The sequence below is a fragment of the Scyliorhinus torazame genome, chromosome 18 (assembly GCF_047496885.1).
Source record: "Scyliorhinus torazame isolate Kashiwa2021f chromosome 18, sScyTor2.1, whole genome shotgun sequence".
NCBI lineage: Eukaryota > Metazoa > Chordata > Chondrichthyes > Carcharhiniformes > Scyliorhinidae > Scyliorhinus > Scyliorhinus torazame.
Genome location: NC_092724.1, coordinates 156,667,595 through 156,688,428, shown reverse-complemented (window position 1 = coordinate 156,688,428; position 20,834 = coordinate 156,667,595). Strand labels below are relative to the sequence as shown.

Genomic DNA, 20,834 nt, shown 5'->3' with positions numbered 1-20,834 from the left:
TGGTGACCACAGACAATGGCTTCTGTCTCCCCGATATTTAGTTGGAGGAAATCTTTGCACATCGTTACTGCTACGTAGAAGCATTGCATTTAGCTAATTCTTTGCATAAAGTCACATTTCTAAAGCTATTTTTAGTCACATATTTCCTTGTTTATTCCAGGGTGGAAAAGGAGAAGGCACAGGCTGCAGAACAGCAAGCAAAGGTTAGTGAGCAGAAGAAGTCCGAAGAGTTCAAGGCCCAACTGGAGGCCCAACTTAAGCAGCAGCGCTTGGCTGCTCAACAGGTGGGAAGGCATGAAGTTTCCTAGTCCCACCTGTCATTCAACTGCATTGAATATAACTTTTACTATTAAAGGAATGCACAGTTTAATCTTTTTAGATAGTAGGAAGGTGTATATATATGTTAGGATATGGTTTTTTTGTTTTGTTTAGAGTACCCAATTCATTTTTCCAATTAAGGGGCAATTTAGCATGACCAATCCACCTACCCTGCACATCTTTGGGTTGTGGAGGCAAAATCCACACAAACACGGGGAGAATGTGTATGTTAGGATATGTTCCTGTAAAATATTTGAGCTTATCAATCCTGATAGTTGCTTTCATTCTTTGACATGGATGGGTAAGAAAACTATGAAGTCCCACCAGTGTCCCTTTGTAGTTCGACGTCACTCCTGTTATCGGCAGCATGATGTCCTAAATGAAGCAACTTAGGGGGAAAATTGATGGCCAGTCTTGTTACTGCACACCTCCCAAACACATCTGGTCATTGTCCCAACAGTAGGCCATCCATGTGATCAATCGATGAATGCTGTTCTGTGGAAAACCTTTTCAACTGCAGATTTCTGTGGTTATGGAGAAAAGTTTTAAAATATTTTAGCGAACGTCACTTTGACTTGAGACGGATGTGTTAAACTATTTTATTACGGGCAGCGCAGTGGCACAGTGATTGCTGCCTCATGGCGCCGAGGTCCCAGGTTCGATCCCAACTCTGGATCACTGTCCGTGTGGACTTTGCATATTCTCCCCGTGTTTGCGTGGGTTTCGTCCCCACAACCCAAAGATGTGCAGGGTAGGTGGATTGGCCACGCTAAATTGCCCCTTAATTGGAAAATTTTTGGTACTCAATTTTTAAAAAAAAATTATTATATTGGGTCTTTTTTATGAATATGGGAAGTGCTCTGTTCCCTCCCATATCAGGAATTTCAAGATTAATCCAGGATCTTGTATATTTCTGAAGTGCCGTTACTAATTAATACTGAAATTCATATGATTTTCCCTGTGCAAACTAAATAAATTCTAACATGATCAGGGGCGTGGTATTTCTGAAATAATGTTACAAATCTTTTATGTTGGTGTATCATGGGCGCGATTCTCCGCTCCCGCGCCGGTTGGGAGAATCCCCTGGCGCGCCATTTTTCCCCGCGACGCCGGTCCGACGCCCTCCCGCGATTCACCCAAGCGGCGGGAACGGCCCCGTCGAGTTCTGCACGGCGCAGGCCGGAGAATCGCCCGGGACACCCAAAATGGCGATTCTCCGCTACACCCCCTATTCTCCGGCCCGGATGGGCCAAGCGGCCTGCCCAAAACGACGGCTTCCCGCCGGTGCCACCCACACCTGGTCGCTGCCAGCGGGAACGCTGGGCGGGCGGCCTGTGGGCGGGCGAGGGGGGTTCTTTCACCGGGGTAGAACTCAAAAGGGGTCTGGCCCGCAATCGGTGGGCACCGATCGGCGGGCCGGCCTCTCTGAAGGAGGACCTCCTGTCCTCCGCGCCCCGCAAGATCCATCTGACATCTTCTTGCGGGGCGGCCTCGGGAGGACGGCAACCACGCTTGCGTGGGTTGGCGCCGGCCAACCCGTGCATGCACGGGTGATGCCAGTTACGCCTTTTACACGGCGCCAATGCCCGGCACGCGCTGATGACGCTACTTTCACGACACCCCCCCCCCCCCCCCCCCGCGTTTCTCACGGCCCCGATCCTAGCCCATTTCCGGGCGATGAATCGGTCGAGATCGGGGCCGTTTCGCGCCGTCGTGAACCTCGATGGCGTTCACGACGGCGTGGGCAATTAGTCGCGGGAGCGCAAAATTGCTTGACTATTAAAAGTGGTAATGGCATTGCACTCTCATATTCTGCAACCCGTATATGTAAATGTAAGGATTATTTTACACAAACGGAGGTTCAGAGGAGAAAATGGGAACATTGAAATATTTCATTTGCACAACTTTTCTGAGAAGGCATCCAAAGTCAGGAATATTGCCATGCATCATCTTTTATTTTTATGCTCTGAAATTGTATTTAATAGTGATGTGTGGAAAAAGGTTTGTAACTTCCGTTGTACCTTAACAGAAGCGCCTTGAGCAGCAGAAACTATCTGCCACTCCAAACTCCTCCTCTACTGCCTCTACAACCAACAGTACTGCTACCACTATTGCCACTCCCCAGAAGATAATGGTAGGCTCCCTGACAGGACAGGTCTCCCCAGGAACAAAAGTGGTATTTACTACCACAAAAGTGGGTTCACCAACTACAGTGACATTCCAGCCTAACAAGAATTTTCAGCAGAGTTTTGCTACCTGGATCAAGCAAGGTCAGAGTGGGCCAGGTATGTATCTCTGTGGATACAACACATTGATATTTGAGAGTGAGTCATCAGGGAATGTGATCACGAGTGTGAGTATATGCACGAGTTCCGAATATCAGCAGTGACATCCAGCAGAAATTAATTTTGTCACTAAAAGTTAGGGGGGGTGGGAGTGGAAATAGAACTATAAGAAATATTTTTAATTTAATCGTGCCAATGACTTTATCAGGAACACAAGCTGGAATAACTCTGGCGCTTCAATTTTTACATCTTTTGCTCCTTTGCTAGATTGGGAACATCACTAATCCAGCTTATTCAATATCCTCTGCATTCCGAGTTTGGAAAAAAAAACAGTATAATTTTGTCGTTTTGACTCCGAGTAACTTGCAGTACAACCAAATCAACCATTGTAATGATGGAGAGACTCGGTTGAACTAATCTGACCTGGCATGCTGCAGAACCACCATAAACTTGTCTCCGGGCTGAGGGGGAACATTGGGCAGAGTTCTTATCTCTTGATCACAATCCAGTGGTTATTGCTAAAAGTGTACCTTTGTGTCCGCCAGGGCAGCTGCCACATCTATGATGAATGTATTGGTCTTATTGCTTGGAATTAAATAAGTCTTGGAAAATGCACTCTACTTTTCTTATACTTTTTTAAAAAGGATTGAGTAAATACTTGATTTTTCCAGATGCTTGGTCAGTATATTTAAATAGCTCTTTATTCTATTTACCAAAACATTTCTTTGTTCACTCACTAGATAGGTGTTAATTTCATGCAAACATGTTCACAATAAATTATTTGCCTTTTTGATAGTTTTAATCTAATTCCATTCAAAATTTTAATATTAACTTGAGTTTTGATTTGGTGATGTGGAAGTTAAGCAACTGGCCTCTCTCCTCATTTGAGAGTTGTTCGAGTACAAGTCTCCGATGTGAACAAAGTAATGAAAGCCTAAGTGTTCTTTATATCTCTGTCCGTTTTCTGCTAGTCACCAGCACAGTTGCCACCACAGGTACAACCATTGCCACCACAGGTCAGACGTTCCAGATCACAGGCAGTCCTATAACCATGACAGGCAAGGTGATAACTGCTAAGCTTCCGCTCACTGCAAACAGCAAAATCCTCACCGTCAATGTGCCAACTACTCAAGGAGGTAGGGTGGAGAATGCATTATTTCATAATTTATGTTGTGGAGAACCCTGTGGTTAAAAATATGCACCAGTATCGGCTGGAAGACAATTAAGGCTCCAGTTTCTTTTTCTGTATATCTGTCAACTGATCATTATTGTGTGTTCTCCTTTGTTTTTAACTTGATACACTGCTTTAGATGGAAAAACTGCTTACTTCCTCATGACATTTGGCAGCACCAAGAAGTGGGGCAGGGTGAGATGATATGACTAGTGATAACCCTGCCTACTTTCCTTTATCACAGATTGGCTGTCTCTCTTTGACATGAGAAAAATGGGGGAGTCTCCATTTGACTGTCATCAGCAGGTGTATTTTAAACATGAGTTTCCAAGATTTCAGCATTGTGATTTAATCCTGAAACTATTGATTGAAAATCTGGAGTTTTTAAGCAATGCATGCAAGAAACCATAACATAGCCTGTTGTTGCCACTTCATCGGTGTTCACCTGATTCTAGTCCAGACTTTGTTTTATAAAATTCTTTCACTGGATGTGGGCTTCACTGGCAAGGCCAGTATTCATTGCCCATTCCTAATTGCCCTTGAAAAGGTGGTGGTGGTGAGCGGCTTTCTTGAACCGCTGCAGTCCATGGACACAAACTCCAGGAGTTTGCAAATTCTACGAATTACAATTGTATAATACATTCAGCATCACTGCAAAATGCTTTTGCTGTTGTAGCAAATTATGCCAACTTGTTAAGTTTGGAAGATGGGAGGCATTCCGGCTGATTACTTAGAATCCTGCGAATAAATGGGAAGAGCAAATGAAAGATTAGACTCGTTTGCCTGTGAGCAGAGCTTTGCTTGTGTATACAATTGACATATGAAGAATTCTCCTTTACCTTGAACTTAGAACATAGAATATACAGTGCAGAAGGAGGCCATTCGGCCCATCGAGTCTCACCGACCCACTTAAGCCCTCACTTCCACCCTATCCCCTTAACCCAATAACCCCTCCTAACCTTTTATGGTCACTAAAGGCAATTTATCATGGCCAATCCACCTAACTGGCACGTCTTTGGACTGTGGGAGGAAACCGGAGCACCCGGAGGAAACCCACGCAGACACGGGGAGAACATGCAGACTCTGCACAGACAGTGACCCAGCAGGGAATCGAACCTGGGACCCTGGCGCTGTGAAGCCATAGTGCTAATCACTTGTGCTGCCGTGCTGCCCACTTAAGTACTTCCTGAAGGCATAGCTTTCATTCCTTACTATTGTAAATTCAACAGCTGCTGTACAACTACATTTTTACATGCAGACTGGTTTCTGCTGGGCAGTGTTTCTTTTGAAAATACACAGAAGTGGATCATTACAGTAGGTAGTGTTTGAGTATTCAGTATCCATGTTTCACTGAGTATTCAGAACCCTGAGAATGGGTTGTTCTATTGGAGCAGCCGCAAAGAATCTATCTGAATGTTTCAATAAGCCATGCCGCAGAAGGTTGCATTTTCAACCGAACTGTTTGAGATATGTCCTGTCAAATGAATGAAGTGGAAAGGAATTGATCTGTTGCATGTCCAGCTTGCAAGTGGTGCTAGCACCTCATGCATGTTCCATCTACAGGGCTCCCTGTGTCACACAATTTGATGTCATTTGTGAACTTGCATATATGGCTCTCTGTATATTTAACTAATCTGTTAAATATTACAGAAGGCAGATGTCCTCGTACATTTCCCTGGAGAATGCCACTAGCCGCATCCTGCTAATTGAAGTACATACCCATTACCACTACTGTCTGCTGCCTCCTAACTAATTCCCAATCCATGGCAATAGGTTGTCCCCAAGTCTGTGCATTGTGGAACCTTACCAAAATGCCTTCTGGAAGGCCACATAACTAACATCTGTTGATAATTGCTTATCTACCTTGTTAGTATTCTCAAAATATTTGGTTAGTTATCTGTGTCTTTTAAAAAAATCTCTGCTGACTCTCTCGTACCAGTTTATATTTACCCAAATGCTTTGTCACTCTGTCCCCAATAACAGATTCTAGTAACTTCCCCAAACAGACATCAAGTTAAGAGGACTACAATATTCACAAATTTGTTTCTGCAATATCTGTTTAGTCTTACAACCCAGAGACCTGTGTTTGCTGCTGTTTAAAACCATGTACAGTTGTCACTTGCATATAGTCTATATTGATTTTTTTATGCCTTTTTGTTTTGTAGGTGTAGTTCAGGTGCAGCAGAAGGTTCTAGGAATCATTCCGTCAGGCACTACTTCCAGCCAGCAAACCTTTACTTCATTCCAGCCAAGGGCCACCACTGTTACTCTTCGACAAAATGCACCAGGTGCACCAACTACAACTCAGCAGGTACAGGTAATAATGATTTTGTTTACTGTTATTTTAGATCATGCAAGTCCATTTTGTTTAGAATACATTAATAGCCAGTGTGTTTCTGCAAATATTTGTTCCACTTGGACCTCCAGCTTTTATTTTAATTGCAGTCAGTTTACAAACATTAGACCACTTTGGGGAGATCAAAAGAGTTTAATTACACAAAAAGGTAATTCAACTTTAGTAAAATGTTATATACCAATTTACTTATGTTCAGTCTTGTAGGTAGAAGGCCTCCTCCTATGCTGTGATCCAGTTGGTTCTTGCATTCAATGTACTTGAACAAGTTACGTTTACACAGCCCGTCTGCTTAAATAAACACAGCACTTGAGGCAATATAATTTTTTTTAAATTTTAGAGTACCCAATTAATTTTTTCCAATTAAGGGGCAATTTAACGTGGTCAATCCACCTAGCCTGCACATCTTTGGGTTGTGGGGGAGATACTCACGCAAACACGGGGAGAATGGGCAAACTCCACACGGACAGTGACCCACACGGACCGTGACCCAGAGCCGGGATCGAACCTGGGTCCTCGGTACCGTGAGGCAGCAGTGCTAACCACTGTGCCACCATGCTGCCCAAGGCAATATAATTTTTGACCAATGTTATTGACTGACATCTTAAACATGGACGTTCTAAGATGCCGTGGAGGACACCCCATCAAACAATTGTAATTCTGGATGACAGTAAATTTACTTAGCAATAGATAAATATGGCACTGAATATTAATAATGTAACAGCTACAGTCAGAATTATATTAAGTGCCTGAAAAGAAAAACAAATGACGGTTGGAACCTTGGTGCATTCTTTTGAATTCCCATTTGATATTTACATTTCTCACCTGTGTGGGAGTTTCACAGCTTTCAACTAATTGTTGAAGTTCCAAATTGAGTGTCCATGATTCATATGGTTAATTTATGTAAATATTTTCCTGAAGACAGTAGATCTGGCTTCCTGGATTCTGATAACTGACGACCCAATTCAAAAGGGATTGACCAGTCATATATGTCACTGAACCAGAATTTTTTATTTGAATTATGGAGCTCAATAATTTTGTGAAGCATGTAACCTCAGAGACATTACCAAACCCTTGAGCATTTGTATCCATTTAGGCTTGGGACATGTAGCTGCTGCTGGTTTTTAAACCATTTAACATTTTGACTGGGCATAAAAATAGTTGTTTGTTATCAATATTTGCTTTTTTTAGTGATCTGTTGCTCCAGTACCAAGGAGTCCAGATGTTTTCCCCAAATTGGTATGAAGTAAGTTTCCCACCCCTTAAATAGAGCCATTCTGGGATGTTGTTGGATCCTGGAAACATTTGAGAAAATACTTAAAAGAAAATACCTCCAGGTTTTCTGACTACCTAGAAGGCTGTTTCAAATCCAACTCTTCTAATTTGGTGTCTCTCTTCGATTAATAATTGTTTCCATTTTTCATTTCCCCCCCCCCCCTTTCAGTGTCAAATCATTTAAATCAGTAATTCATGACTGTTTTAGCACCATATCAACAAGACTGGCCTCTTTAACACTGGTCAAGTTATTTTCTTCACAGAGAAGGGCTAATGGCTTCTTCAACTGCATTGTTAAATGGGGTTGCAATTAGATACTTGTTGCAATTGCTGTGTGTGCCTTTATAGTAGGTCTAATCTACCAGCGAACACCTCAGAAGCTTGTAGAGAGGCTGCACCAATTGCCTATTATTTCTGTACTTTGCCACTTTCCCTCCTTCAATTTAAGAAAATTTTTAATTTGCAATTTACTCCACTGCAGACCTGTACTTAAATATCTGGCTGTATACGAGGGCTTGAAATGGTCATGAGATTGACTGGGATCAGAAGCAAATTTTTCCATGTCCCCAGACATACATAAGTTGAAGTTGGTTCCTGTGGCATTTATTCTAATGTATTTTTGGATGTTCCTCAGGCAGCTTCACTCTTGTTCAGATTTACAGAGCATAGAATCTTGTTCACATAGTCAAATAGTTTTTGGGACATTTTGAGCTCATTTGTCATGTGGTTTGCAGGGGTGGGGCCGTGAAGATCAACAAATACTGTTGCATTTCAGTAGTTAGGTGGAACTGATTAGTTTTATTTTGTAATTGCTTTAAGAATTCTGAACACTTGTTTTAAGTACATGCTCTCAAGATACAATGCTTTGACATGTGAATTACTATTTGGAAATTAATGTGTTGCAATGTTTTATGCTAGGTCCTCACAACAGGAGGAGCAACACAGATACGACCTGGTGTAACAGTTATAAGAGCACCTTTTCAACAGGCTGCAGGCATTGGGAAAGCTATTATCCGTACACCTTTGATGGTACAGCAAGGTATACTCCCAGCCAGTAGGTTCATTATTATACTTCTCAAATGTATGATCCATCAACCAATTTATTAGTGCTTCCCATCTATTATGTAGACTTAATTATCTGTTCAATTTTGTCTTGTTATCTTCGTTTTACAGTACTGGATCTCCAATTGCATCCTTATGGCTCTCTATTTTCAATTTTATTGTCCATTTGATAATTCATTGTGGGTACACTGATGGTTCATTCAAAATTGTTAGAATCATGGGTTTGAGCTGGGGGGATGGATAGTGTATAGAGGAGGTGGAGGGAAGTGGGGCTGGTCAAGGTAAGGGATTTGTATTTGGAGGAAGCGTTTGCCAGTCTGGGGGAGCTAAGAGAGAGAGTAGAGCTGCCGAGGGATAGTGAGTTCGGGTATCTACAGGTTAGGGACTTTGGTCTGGAAGAGGTTCCCTAGATTGCCGGGATACACCCTGCTGGAGTGACTGCTGCTTCCGGATGTGGAAGGGGAGGGAGGAATTGGGGATATATAGAAGTGGCTGGGGGAGCAGGGAGGCAAGCGGGTGGTGAAGATCAAGGAGAAATGGGAAGCGGAGTTGGGAATGGAGATCAATTGGGGAGTATGGAGTGAGGTACTGGGCAGGGTAAACGGGACCTCCTCTTGTGCAAGGATGAGCCTGATACAGTTTAAGGTGGTGCACAGGGTGCATATGACTCGGGTGAGAATGAGTGGGTTCTTTCAGGGGGTAGCAGATGAGTGTGAGGTGTGGGCGGGGGCCAGCGAATCATGCACACCTGTTTTGGGGTTGTGAAAAATTGGGAAGATTCTGGGCGGGAGTGTTTGTGGTCTTAGCCTGGATAGTGGAGGAGGGAGTGGACCCAAACCCTCTGGTGGCGATATTTGGGGTTTCAGAGAAGTCGGAGCTCATGGAGAGGAGGAAGACCGCTGACTTGGCCTTCGCCTCTGATTGCACGGTGACAAATGTTGCTGGAGTGGCGGTCGGCATTGCCACCGGGGGTCGCAGCATGGCTGGGTGACCTGTATGACTTCCTGCGGTTAGAGAAGATAAAGTATGGGTTAAGGGGCTCAGCAGGGGAGTTTGAGAAAAGATGGGGGATGTTTGTGACCGTGTTTGTGGAGCTGTTTGTCGCAGGAGGGTGGGGTGATGGGGATGGGGTTGAAAAAGGAGAAAAATCTGTACAAAGTGATAGGGGCCTGGTTTAGTACAGGGCAAAAGAGCTGGCTTTGAAAGCAGACCAAGGCAGGCCAGCAGCACGGTTCAATTCCCGTACCAGCCTCCCCGAACAGGCGCCGGAATGTGGCGACTCGGGGCTTTTCACAGTAACTTCATTTGAAGCCTACTTGTGACAATAAGTGATTTTCATTTTCAGTTGATTGTTGGGAAGAATGTATCCCGGGGTGTTTATTTGCTGTAACCTACTTTGATACAAGTTTGAATAAAATGCGTTTTAAAAAAAAAACAATTTCACATGAATAATAAACAATGAAAAAGATTAACTGCGCCACAAACGATGAGCAATGTAACATGCCATTATAGTAGCATCTTGTCTCTACCAGACCCTAACATTTGCTCGGATTCTGCACGAAACCCATTCACTTTTCAATTTGTAAAGCTGGTAGGGGGAAAAGATACTTTGCTCCAGGAGTGATTCCACGCACAAATAGGGATATGGTAGATTAAAACAAACTTTTTATTTCTACAACAGTATTAATTTCCCTTCACATCTCAGAAATATAGATTGCAATTACCAGTTAAACAATGTTTAACAAAGAAATTAATACTTTGACGGATACCTCATTTATCTCTCATCAAGCAAAGCCATCACAGGTCAAAAAATATTTTTAAATAAAGTTAGCAAACACAGGACTACTTGCCGTTCTCTGGATAGAAAGTTCTTTGAAAAAACTGCTTGAAGAGAGAGGAGAGCCTTTCAGTCAACAGCCTACACATCCCTTTCTGTCGGATTAATGCTGAACCTGACAGCTTTGTGAAAAAGCTGTTCAGCTCGCAGCTTCCAGAACTTAACCTAAAAACTACTGCCTGCTACAGACCTGGCAACTCCCATTACTTGCATCATTATCCTACTTAAATACCATGATGTACTTAAGTTTAAACACAATGGGCACGATTCGGCAGACTCAAGTTAAAGTCCGCTGAATGGAGCATTTAGTGGGGTGTTTCTTGGGGCAGCTGCAGCGCCGGGCAACATCCAGCTGTCCAACAGCACTTTGCCGTTTTATATATAGAAAATGTCTTTAATTCATCACAGTATACAGACAAGTTTCTCCTCTTAGTGAGAGGGCTGGGTGAAGAGAAGGATTTGGAAGTTGAAACCTTTACAGGGAAACTGTCCCAGGGACATGAAGAGCAATGGACACAAACATATCGTTCAGCTCTTGGCTGCGGCAGTGAAAACCCCACCTGTTTGAGTTTCCTCCCTCCTTCCATGATCTTGTCTTTGCAGATCATCGCGTCCACGACTGTCTTTGAGCTTTGTTTTCGTAATTTATCAGTTCTATTCATTTTGCTGGAGTCCGATGTGGGAGGAAACTGCATCTCTGGGATTAAGAACCCCATTATGCCAATTGTCATTAAAAACCCATCTGGTTCACTAATGTCCTTCAGGGAAAGAAATCTGCCGTCCTTACCCGGTCTGGCCTACAAGTGACTCCAGACCCACACAGCGATGCATTTGACTCTTAACTGCCCTGCTGAAATAGCCCAGCAAGCCACTCAGTTCAAGGGCAATTAGGGATGGGCAACAAATGCTAGTCATGCCAGTGACGCCCACATCCCAAGAATAAATTAAAAATAAAACCCCCAGTTTAATGTCTCTTCAGAAAGAGCGCATTCCCTCAGTACTCCACTGGAGTGTCAGCTTTGGGGCAGCACGGTAGCATTGTGGATAGCACAATTACTTCACAGCTCCAGGATCCCAGGTTCGATTCCGGCTTGGGTCACTGTCTGTGTGGAGTCTGCACATCCTCCCCGTGTGTGCGTGGGTTTCCTCCGGGTGCTCCGGTTTCCTCCCACAGTCCAAAGATGTGCAGGTTAGGTGGATTGGCCGTGATAAATTGCCCTTGGTGTCCAAAATTGACCTTAGTGTTGGGTGGGGTTATGGGGATAGTGTGGCGGTGTTGACCTTGGGTAGGGTGCTCTTTCCAAGAGCCAGTGCAGACTCGATGGGCCGAATGGCCTCCTGCGCTGTAAATTCTATGATAATCTATGATTAACATCAAATGAGCTATCCAGGCTGTGCAAGAATTCTGATTTGCTTATTCTTTAAGAGCCATGCCCAAGTATTCCGCCTCCACATGCAAGTTACCGTTTGACCTTTAATAGGCCCTAAACATACCTTGGTTATCTTGTGCTTTATGTGTTGAAAACCTTTTTGGGTCTTCCTTAACTTAACTTCGTTTTTTTTTATCCATTCTTTACCTTTTTTTAATTTTCTTTTAATTTCACGCCTGCACTGTCTGTATTCCTCTGTTTTCTGCAGTATTGAACCTTTGGCATCTGATGTAAGCTTTCTTATTTTGCCTTAGCCTACTCTTGTAAGTTCTTGGCATCTGGGTGGGTGGGTCTAGTTTTGGGAGTCTTGCCATTTTACTTTGAAAACATATTTGCAGTGACCCCTCCTTGGGTCCTGAAATCCTCCTATTGCTCTGACGTTGGTTCATCTTCAAGTAATTCTTTCTAATCCACTTTTACCAAATCACCTCTCAGCACAGGTGTGACGTATGCAACATCTATTTGCTTTTTAGGTGCATCTTGGCCAAACTCAGTCCATCATCTGATCATACCTGTGCATTTTCCTCAGGGGTCACTGATTAGTGATCAAGAAGATCTCACAACCCATCATTCTTTGGTTATTGAAGTATTAGTTGTAATGACCTCACTGTTGCAGGCATGATTTTGTTTTGGATAAATGTGCATTTACCCATTTGATTCACTTGTGTGCCCAATAGTTTTATAGGCTTCCTTCAGTGACTTGGCAATCCAGATTCTGTCCACCTCATTAGAATCATAAAATAGTGTTACCCTGCAGAAGGTAGCCAATCAGTCCACTGTGTATTTGCTGGTTCAAGGAAGAGTTAACCACCTAAATCAATTCCCTCATCCTTTCTCCAGTCCCCTTTTTTATTTCTCAAGTATTTAATTACTTTCCTGTCCTTTCTGATGTACCTTCATAGTTTGACATGTCACAGGTTTGTCTGCACTCTTTGTACTTTGCAAACCAAGGCTGTGTATTAAATACATTTAAAAATAAAAAATGGAACCTCTCCAAGCTCTTTATAACCAATGAAGTGTAGTCATTGTTATAATGTGGGAATTTTAATTAATTCAAAGTTGAACAAAATTTGCTGAAGTTTAGACTGTTCGATAATATTAGCTCCAATATTGGGATCAGATGTTCATTATAACAAAGGATTGACGAAACAAATCATAACCGACATTTGCTTGCCTTCCAGCTCAAAACCAACAAGTAGTCACTCAGATTATCCGTGGACAACCAGTAACAACTGTGTCAGGCACAGGTAATTTGGTTCAAACTTCAACCCAAAAGATGGTGACTGCACCAAGTACAGCTATGCAACCTATCCAAAGTCGGCCTGCCACACCTCAAGGCCAGCAGCCAGCCCAGCGACCACAACAGGGACAGGTCCGATTAACAATGGCACAACTCACCCAGCTCACGCAAGGGCAGGCAAGTGTTGTGGAGTTTTTATCTTACTCTTGAATAAGTTTTGGAGTTGTTTTAACCAGTTTTGATGAGTTACTAATAGTCCACTTAACTCTCAATAGTGTCCATTCCATTAGTCAGTGGCATCTGTCCCATGACAGCAACATTTAACACATTTTCTTTCAATTAATTACAATTGAGTTGATGTTCTTGCAGATTGCCCTATGAGGAGAGATTGAGGAAACTGGGACTGTATTCTCTAGAGTTCAGAAGAATGAGATGTGACCTCATTGAAGGACTCGATAGGGTAGATGTAGGATGGATGTTTCCCCTGGTTTTGGTACATAGTCTCAGAATAAGGGGCAAGCTATTTAGGACCAAGATGAGAAGGAATTTCTTCAGTCTCGGGATGGTGAATCTTTGGAATTCTCTATCCCAGAGGGTTGTGGGTGCTCAGTCATTGGGTATGTTCAAAGCAGAGGTCAATAGATTTCTAGACACGGAGCTATGGGGATATGGCATTGAGGTAGATCAGTCATGATCTAGTTAAACGACAAGACAGGTTTGAAAGGCCGAATGACCTACTCTTGCTCCTATGTTCCAATGTGTAGACTGTTTCATGTTTTAATCTTCTTTTCAAAGAAATGACCAGTTTTAACAGGCAATGTTTGCAGATTTTCTTTTCCAAAAATTCTTTAAATTCATACTGCCAGACACTAAATTGATGCATTTGGGTATAATTTTGAATTTGCCAAATGCCACTATATTGTTAGATTCAATACTACCTCCGCTTCATGCATCATAAAGTTTAGGAATGTGTTCTTCTTTAGCAGCAGTATATAGCATTGAAATTCAGGTTCCTTCACAAGCAGAAACAGCCCCACAACTTCTCTCATCACTTGGCACTAATTAAGTGCTGTTAGTTGTTTTTTTTGGCTTATTCTGTACTCATGTTAATTCAGCATTGCTCTCATGTTGTCTCTTTGCAATTCTTTCTATAAAATTTCCGATAAGAGTAGCAAGCAGACTTTTTGTAAAATATAGGTGCGTACAGATGCAGATAAACCTTTTCTCATTGGTGATCATTACTGCTGTCCTTCTTGTAGAGTGGAGGTCAGGGACTGACTGTGGTGATTCAAGGGCAGGGGCAAACAACTGGACAGCTTCAACTTATCCCACAAGGTGTGTCAGTAATTCCTGGGCCAGGACAACAGTTAATGCAGGCTGCCATGCCAAGTGGAACTATTCAAAGATTTCTCTTCACGCCTCTGCCAACAGTGACAGCATCAGCTGCAGCAACAACAGTAGCTTCTGCGTCAACAGCACCAGGTATTTTTGACATTTTAGCTAAAAGCTTGGCAATAAACAACTGGAGAATATGCTCTCAAAAAGTGCTGAAATTTTGCAAATAAAAAATTATATTTTCTTCACAAAGCAATTAGAATTAATATTAGTAATAGACATCACGGGTCGAATGAAAATGTCACTGGGGCCAACAACCTTCTCCATATGCAATGTTTGCAAACACATTCAATATTTTCACACTCTAGGCAATTGTGCAATGATCTAGAGAAATGAATATTACAATTTATTCTATAAACTGAACAGTGGTATTATTACTTAATGAGAGGGCAGCACGGTGGCACAGTGGTTAGCACTGGACTAAGGCGCCGAGGACCCGGGTTCGAATCCCGGTCCTGGGTCACTGTCCGTGTGGAGTTTGTACATTCTCGCCGTGTCTGCGTGGGTTTCACTCCCACAACCCAAAGATGTGCGAGTCAGGTGGATTGGCCACGCTAAATTGTCCTTTAATTGGAAACAAAAATAATAGGGTACTCTAAATTTTATTTTAAATGAAAAATTATTACTCAATGAAATTACCAATCTTGTATAATAATGTGTGATTTATGAGAGATGCTGTATATATTATGTTTAATCTTCTGCAGCTGCAACAGAACAGAAACCAGTGCAGACACATGTGCAACAAATGCAAGCTCCAATCCAACCATCACCTCAGCCTACACCACCTTCTGTTCAGACTTCAGTTGCCTCTCAACCGTTATCCTCAATACAACCTGCCCAAACACAGCTAGCGCAAGCCCAACCCGTTGTCCAGGTACAAGCTCCACCACAAACTCAACCTGTTGTTCAGACACAAGCTCCACTGCAAGTTCAAGTTCCTCAAGTCCAAGCTGTGAATCAGCTAACTGTACAGTCCCCACCTCGGCCTCTGCTGCAACCCCAGCAACATCAAGCCAATATTCAGACAATAGCTCCTCAACCTCCACTTCAACCCCGAGTTCCAACTCCGTTGGCAGCTGAGACCCAGGCACTGCCTCAGGTCCCTCCGAGTGTGGTTCAACATCAAATCAAACTCCAGGTCCCGGTTCAGATTCAACAACCAGGTCTGACTCCAGCTCAGCAGATCCAAAATGTGGTCAGTGTGCAAGCAGCCAGTGTCCAGGAGCAACTACAGCGAATCCAGCAAATCCGCGAACAGCAGCAGCATAAGAAACAGCTGCAGATAGAGGCCAAGCGGGAGCACATGCTACAGACTGCAAACCAAAATGAAATTATTCAGAAGCAGGTAATAAATCCTGTGGTGGAGAATGGAATGTATTTACTGGGTGCCTTAAGATTTCTTTTTTTAGATTGCATGTCGTATTAACATTGCCACTTAGGAAATATTGCATTCTACCTTCGCAATTTGCGTGTGTGTATGGCTGCCAAGCTTTTGGGAATTGTGGCCATTACTTGAGATTCAAAGTAAGTAGAAAAATGTAGCTATCCATTCTGCTTTTAAATAATGAATTCTTCCCATCTCTCAGAATTCTGCTTCTTAAATGTATTATCTCAGTTTCTTTCCCAGGGCACCTGTGCCCCTTGGAAGGGGCACAGTCACAACAGCAATGTCTTGACCTTTTTTAGAGGGATCGTCCCTCCGTTTTCTCTGGTGCTGATCATCCTGTAACAAATCACAATTACAAACCTACAACCTATCGATTTGTGCTTTACCTCCCTCTGACACGTGCTATAAAACAGACATTCTTGGAAGAAAATGATCATTCTAGAGATTGACTATGTTGTAGAAGCACTTAAGATGACCATGCTTCCTATTTAGGTCTTGAACTGAATCAGTCCAGCATGTATGGAATTTGTATATCTTGGTACTCCCCATACCACATGTAATGACCTGGCTCAAAATGACAGCCTATTCCCAGTGTGTGTCGCTGCACTGCTTAATGGCAGTCTGCCTGGTCATGCTAGTTGTAGATTTTCAAATGAAACGTTTAAAACTAGGTCTTTGTAGACTGAAAATACATGTTTGTTTTTACAACTAATGAGGCTTAAACTTGATAGTCAGATGATCAGAATTTAATATAATAATAATTGTTTATTGTCACAAGTAGGCTTCAATGAAGTTACTGTGAAAAGCCCCTAGTTGCCACATTCCGGCACCTGTTCGGGTACATAGAATTCAGAATGTCCAAATTACCTAATGGCACGTCTCTGGACTGTGGGAGGAAACTGGAGCACCCGGAGGAAACCCACGCAGACACGGGGAGAACGTGCAGACTCCGCACAGACAGTGATCCAAGCCGGGAATCGAACCTGGGACCCTGGCGCTGTGAAGCCATAGTGGTAACCACTGTGCTATTGTGCTTTCGGGGGAGCTCCCAAGTGTAATTACTGGAACACATTTTACTGCAGAAGAGGCCACCTAGAAGTGACCCTGTCTGATATAAAATGCCTGCTGAATTATTTTGCTCTGTAGATGTGAATGTCACCCTATGCTGTCACTGGTTGCGTGTGTTGCTTGTTGAATTTACCGCTTTAGTTTTCTTTCCTCTTCTCTCACATTAGCAAAGTTCTCAACTTTTATCTTCCACCTCCTGCCCCCACACAAATTCCTGGACAACTATCACTTCACACAAATACAGCACTCGATGTCTCCATGTTGTTAGCATTACTGGACTTTTTTTATTCAAACTCATCACTGAAATTTGAAGGTGTTTAGTAATATTTTTGTGAAAGTTGATTTTGGCGCATTAACTTTTTTTTCTTGTGATTAAGGTGGTAATGAAACAAAATGCTGTGATTGAACACTTGAAAGCAAAGAGTAGGATGATGTCACCTGCAGAACGAGAAGAAAACCAGAGGTATATTTAGCTAAGGGAACAACAGCCATTTGGAGGGGGTTAAGAGGTTGCAAACAGAGTTGAGAAGTGTAATTCCGAATCACCATCTATACCGTGGCATTTTAGTGTGAATGTTGTGGTATTGTGCATGGGAACGTGATGGGTCATTCAGCCACTTCAGTACATTTTGCCATTCTATTAGATCCTGGTTGATCTAATTTCAGCTGCATGTACCTGCTTTTCACCCTATTCTTTGGTAGCCTAGCCCAGAAAAGCTATTAATCGCAGTCTTGCATTTTTGTTTTTACTATGTTCACATTTTAGCTATGTTTTTGTTTGTGGCCTGCAATATTTATTTTATATAAGTTTAGAATACCCAATTATTTCCCCCCCTCCCCCCCCCCCCCCCAATTAAGGAGAAATTTAGCATATACTTTTTGCTTGACATTTTTGTAATGACTTCAATTTTCTTACCCACAAGTAAGTCCTTAAATCAGGGCTGCTTCATTGCTCGGCCTCTCCTGTGAGATCATTGATGGATGTTTGTTCTATAGGAAATGTTGGAGGCTACAACTTTGCAATTTCTGCCTGAGAACTAGATGTGGAACTGTGTGGTTGCAATGATTGGCAGGTGATGCCAATTACCTGGTGCATGCTGTGGGTTTCCAAGATGGTGCAGCATCAGCGTGACTAATGCAATCTAAAGCTGCAGTCCTCTGTATTAGTTTTATATGCAAACTGTCGTAATTTGTGACACTGCTGGGGCAAACTAGCAGATAGGCAGATTCCTGTGGGGTAAGAGAATTGTCACTTTTGCAATAATTGCAAAATGCTCAAATCTATTACATTCCAAAAAAACTAACTACTTTGAGCGAAGGCACTCTTCTTTGGATTGCAACCATCCTCACAACCTTCCAACACGTTAATTTTGCCAAGGCACTTGGAAGGAAGAACAGATTTGTGTAATTTATGTACAAGAGCTTAGCGTTCTCTTTTGTTGCAAATAAATACCAAATTCTTAATAGCTGTGAGAAAGAGGTGAGGTAGTGTGGGAGGGAGAAGGGGTAGAGTGGGTTAGGATGGAGGAGGAATCTTGTAAGGGATCTAGTTTGAGGGCTATGGCAACGGCAGCATTGCCAATGGCTCCGAGTAGGTATTCAGGGAGCCCAGTGGTGCAGTCCACAGTGAAGATATGGAATCAGCTGAGGAGGCATTTTAGGGTGGAGGGGATGTCGGTGCTAACGCCGCTGTGCGAGAATCATGGGTTTGAGCCGTGGGGGGGGGGGGGATGGATAGTGTATACAGGAGGTGGAGGGAAGTGGGGCTGGTCAAGGTGAGCGATCTGTATTTGGATGAAGGGTTCGCCAGTCTGGAGGAGCTCAGGAAGAGGGTAGAGCTGCCAAGGGGTAGTGAGTTCAGGTATCTACAGGTTAGGGACTTTGCACGAAAGGTCTGGAAGGGGTTCCCTAGATTGCCGGAATACACACTGCTGGAGTGACTGCTGCTTCCGGATTTGGAAGGGGAGGGAAGAATTGGGGATAAATATAAGTGGCTGGGGGAGCAGGGAGGTGAGCGGGTGGTGAAGATCAAGGAGAAATGGGAAGCGGAGTTGGGAATGGAGATCAATTGGGGAGTATGGAGTGAGGCACTGCGAAGGGTAAACAGGACCTCCTCTTGTGCAAGGATGAGCCTGATACAGTTTAAGGTGGTGCACAAGGTGCATATGACTCTGGAGAGAATGAGTGGGTTCTTTCAGGGGGTAGCAGATGAGTGTGAGAGGTGTGGGCGCGAGCCAGCGAATCATGCGCACATGTTTTGGGGTTGTGAAAAATTGGGAAGATTCTGGGCGGGAGTGTTCGCAGTCTTAGCCAGGATAGTGGAGGAGGAGGTGGACCCGCACCCTTTGGTGGCGATATTTGGGGTTTCAGAGAAGTCGGAGCTCATGGAGAGGAGGAAGACCGATGTCTTGGCCTTCACCTCTCTGATTGCACGGCGACGAATGTTGCTGGAGTGGTGGTCGGCATCACCACCGGGGGTAGCAGCATGGTTGGGTGACCTGTATGACTTCCTGCGGTTAGAGAAGATAAAGTATGGGTTAAGGGGCTCAGCAGGGGAGTTTGAGAAAAGGTGGGGGATGTTTGTGACCGTGTTTGAGGAGCTGTTCGTCGCGGGGGGGGGGTGAAAAAGGAGAAAAATCTGTACAAACTGTATAGTTGATTGTTGGGAAGAATGTTTCCCGGGGTGTTTATTTGCTATAACCTACTTTGATACAAGTTTGAATAAAATGCGTTTAAAAAGCAAAGAAAGAAAGGTGAGGTAAAGAAGAACAAAAATATGTTTACCTAAAGTAAATGAGTTATCCTGGAGTATGCATTAATAGTTGGATTTGAACAATTTACAAAGTTTGCATGTTAAATAGAGGAGACAGCTAATTAAAGCACTTGGCTCTTACTTGGTGTTTTAATTGACCCAGCTCTGAATCTGACACAACGCACTGGTGGATTATTCACTACAATCCTTAATAATTGCTTGCTATGTTTTATAATGTTTCAGCCTCCTTTGTCAACTGTTACGAAGGAGTTTCTCATTGAGCGTTCAAACAGGGATTTCTAACTATCTTGCAGTTTTCTTAATATGCATTAAAAAAAAAAGTTGGCATTTTGATTCTATTAACATATACGTGTATATATATATATATATATATAAATATGACTCCCTACAGTGTAGAAGGAGGCCATTCAGCCCATTGAGTCTGCACCGGCCCTTGGAAAGAGCACCCTACTTAAGCGCACGCCTCCACCCTATCTCCGTAACCCTACCAAACCTTTTTTGGACACGAAGGGGCAATTTATCACAGCCAATCCACCTACCCTGCACATCTTTGGACTGTGGGAGAAAAACTGAGCTCCCGGAGGAAACCCAAGCAGAAGCAGGGAGAAAGTGCAAACTCCACACAGACAGCCACCCAAAGCTGGAATTGAACCGGAGTCCCCGGAGCTGTGAGGCAGCAGTGCTAACCACCATGCCGCCCCATAAAAATCCAAATGTGCTATAATTTTAGGTGGCACTTTTTTTTTTTTTTTTATAAATGTTTTATTGAAAATTTTTTCCCAAACAACAATTTTTCCCCTCTTACGAAGCAAACGCAACAATAACAATACAGAAATTTTAAACAATACACAAGTAACAAAACCCCTTTATCTTTGACCTAAACTAAACCCCCCCTCCCCCCCCCCCCCCCCCCCCCCTGGGTTGCTGCTGCTGGTCATCTGTCTTCCCTCTAACGTTCCCCTAGGTAGTCGAGAAATGGCTGCCACCGCCTGGTGAACCCTTGAGCCGATCCTCTCAGGGCAAACTTTATCTGCTCCAGTTTAATGAACCCCGCCATATCATTTACCCAGGCCTCCAGTCCGGGGGGCTTCGCCTCCTTCCACATGAGTAGGATCCTGCGCCGGGCTACTAGGGACGCAAAGGCCACAACGTCGGCCTCTTTCGCCTCCTGCACTCCCGGCTCTTCCGCAACTCCAAATAGAGCTAACCCCCAGCCTGGTTTGACCCGGGCCTTCACCAC

The 20,834-nt window shown here is 43.4% G+C and overlaps 1 protein-coding gene across 11 annotated transcripts in view; it reads left to right on the top strand.

Moving 5' to 3' along the window:
• Positions 1-20,834, top strand: part of bptf (bromodomain PHD finger transcription factor) — a 194,879-nt gene that overhangs the window by 134,887 nt on the left and 39,158 nt on the right. For 2 of the 11 annotated variants that reach the window (XM_072483719.1, XM_072483712.1), the window contains exons 18-26: positions 161-284; positions 2,348-2,603; positions 3,575-3,739; positions 5,940-6,091; positions 8,321-8,456; positions 12,913-13,148; positions 14,231-14,453; positions 15,071-15,711; positions 17,199-17,284. In XM_072483719.1, coding sequence (XP_072339820.1) covers positions 161-284; positions 2,348-2,603; positions 3,575-3,739; positions 5,940-6,091; positions 8,321-8,456; positions 12,913-13,148; positions 14,231-14,453; positions 15,071-15,711; positions 17,199-17,284 — 2,019 coding nt within the window. The remainder of the gene's footprint in view (positions 1-160; positions 285-2,347; positions 2,604-3,574; positions 3,740-5,939; positions 6,092-8,320; positions 8,457-12,912; positions 13,149-14,230; positions 14,454-15,070; positions 15,712-17,198; positions 17,285-20,834) is intronic. The other 9 variants (XM_072483722.1, XM_072483717.1, XM_072483716.1 and 6 more) reach the window with 9 other exon arrangements.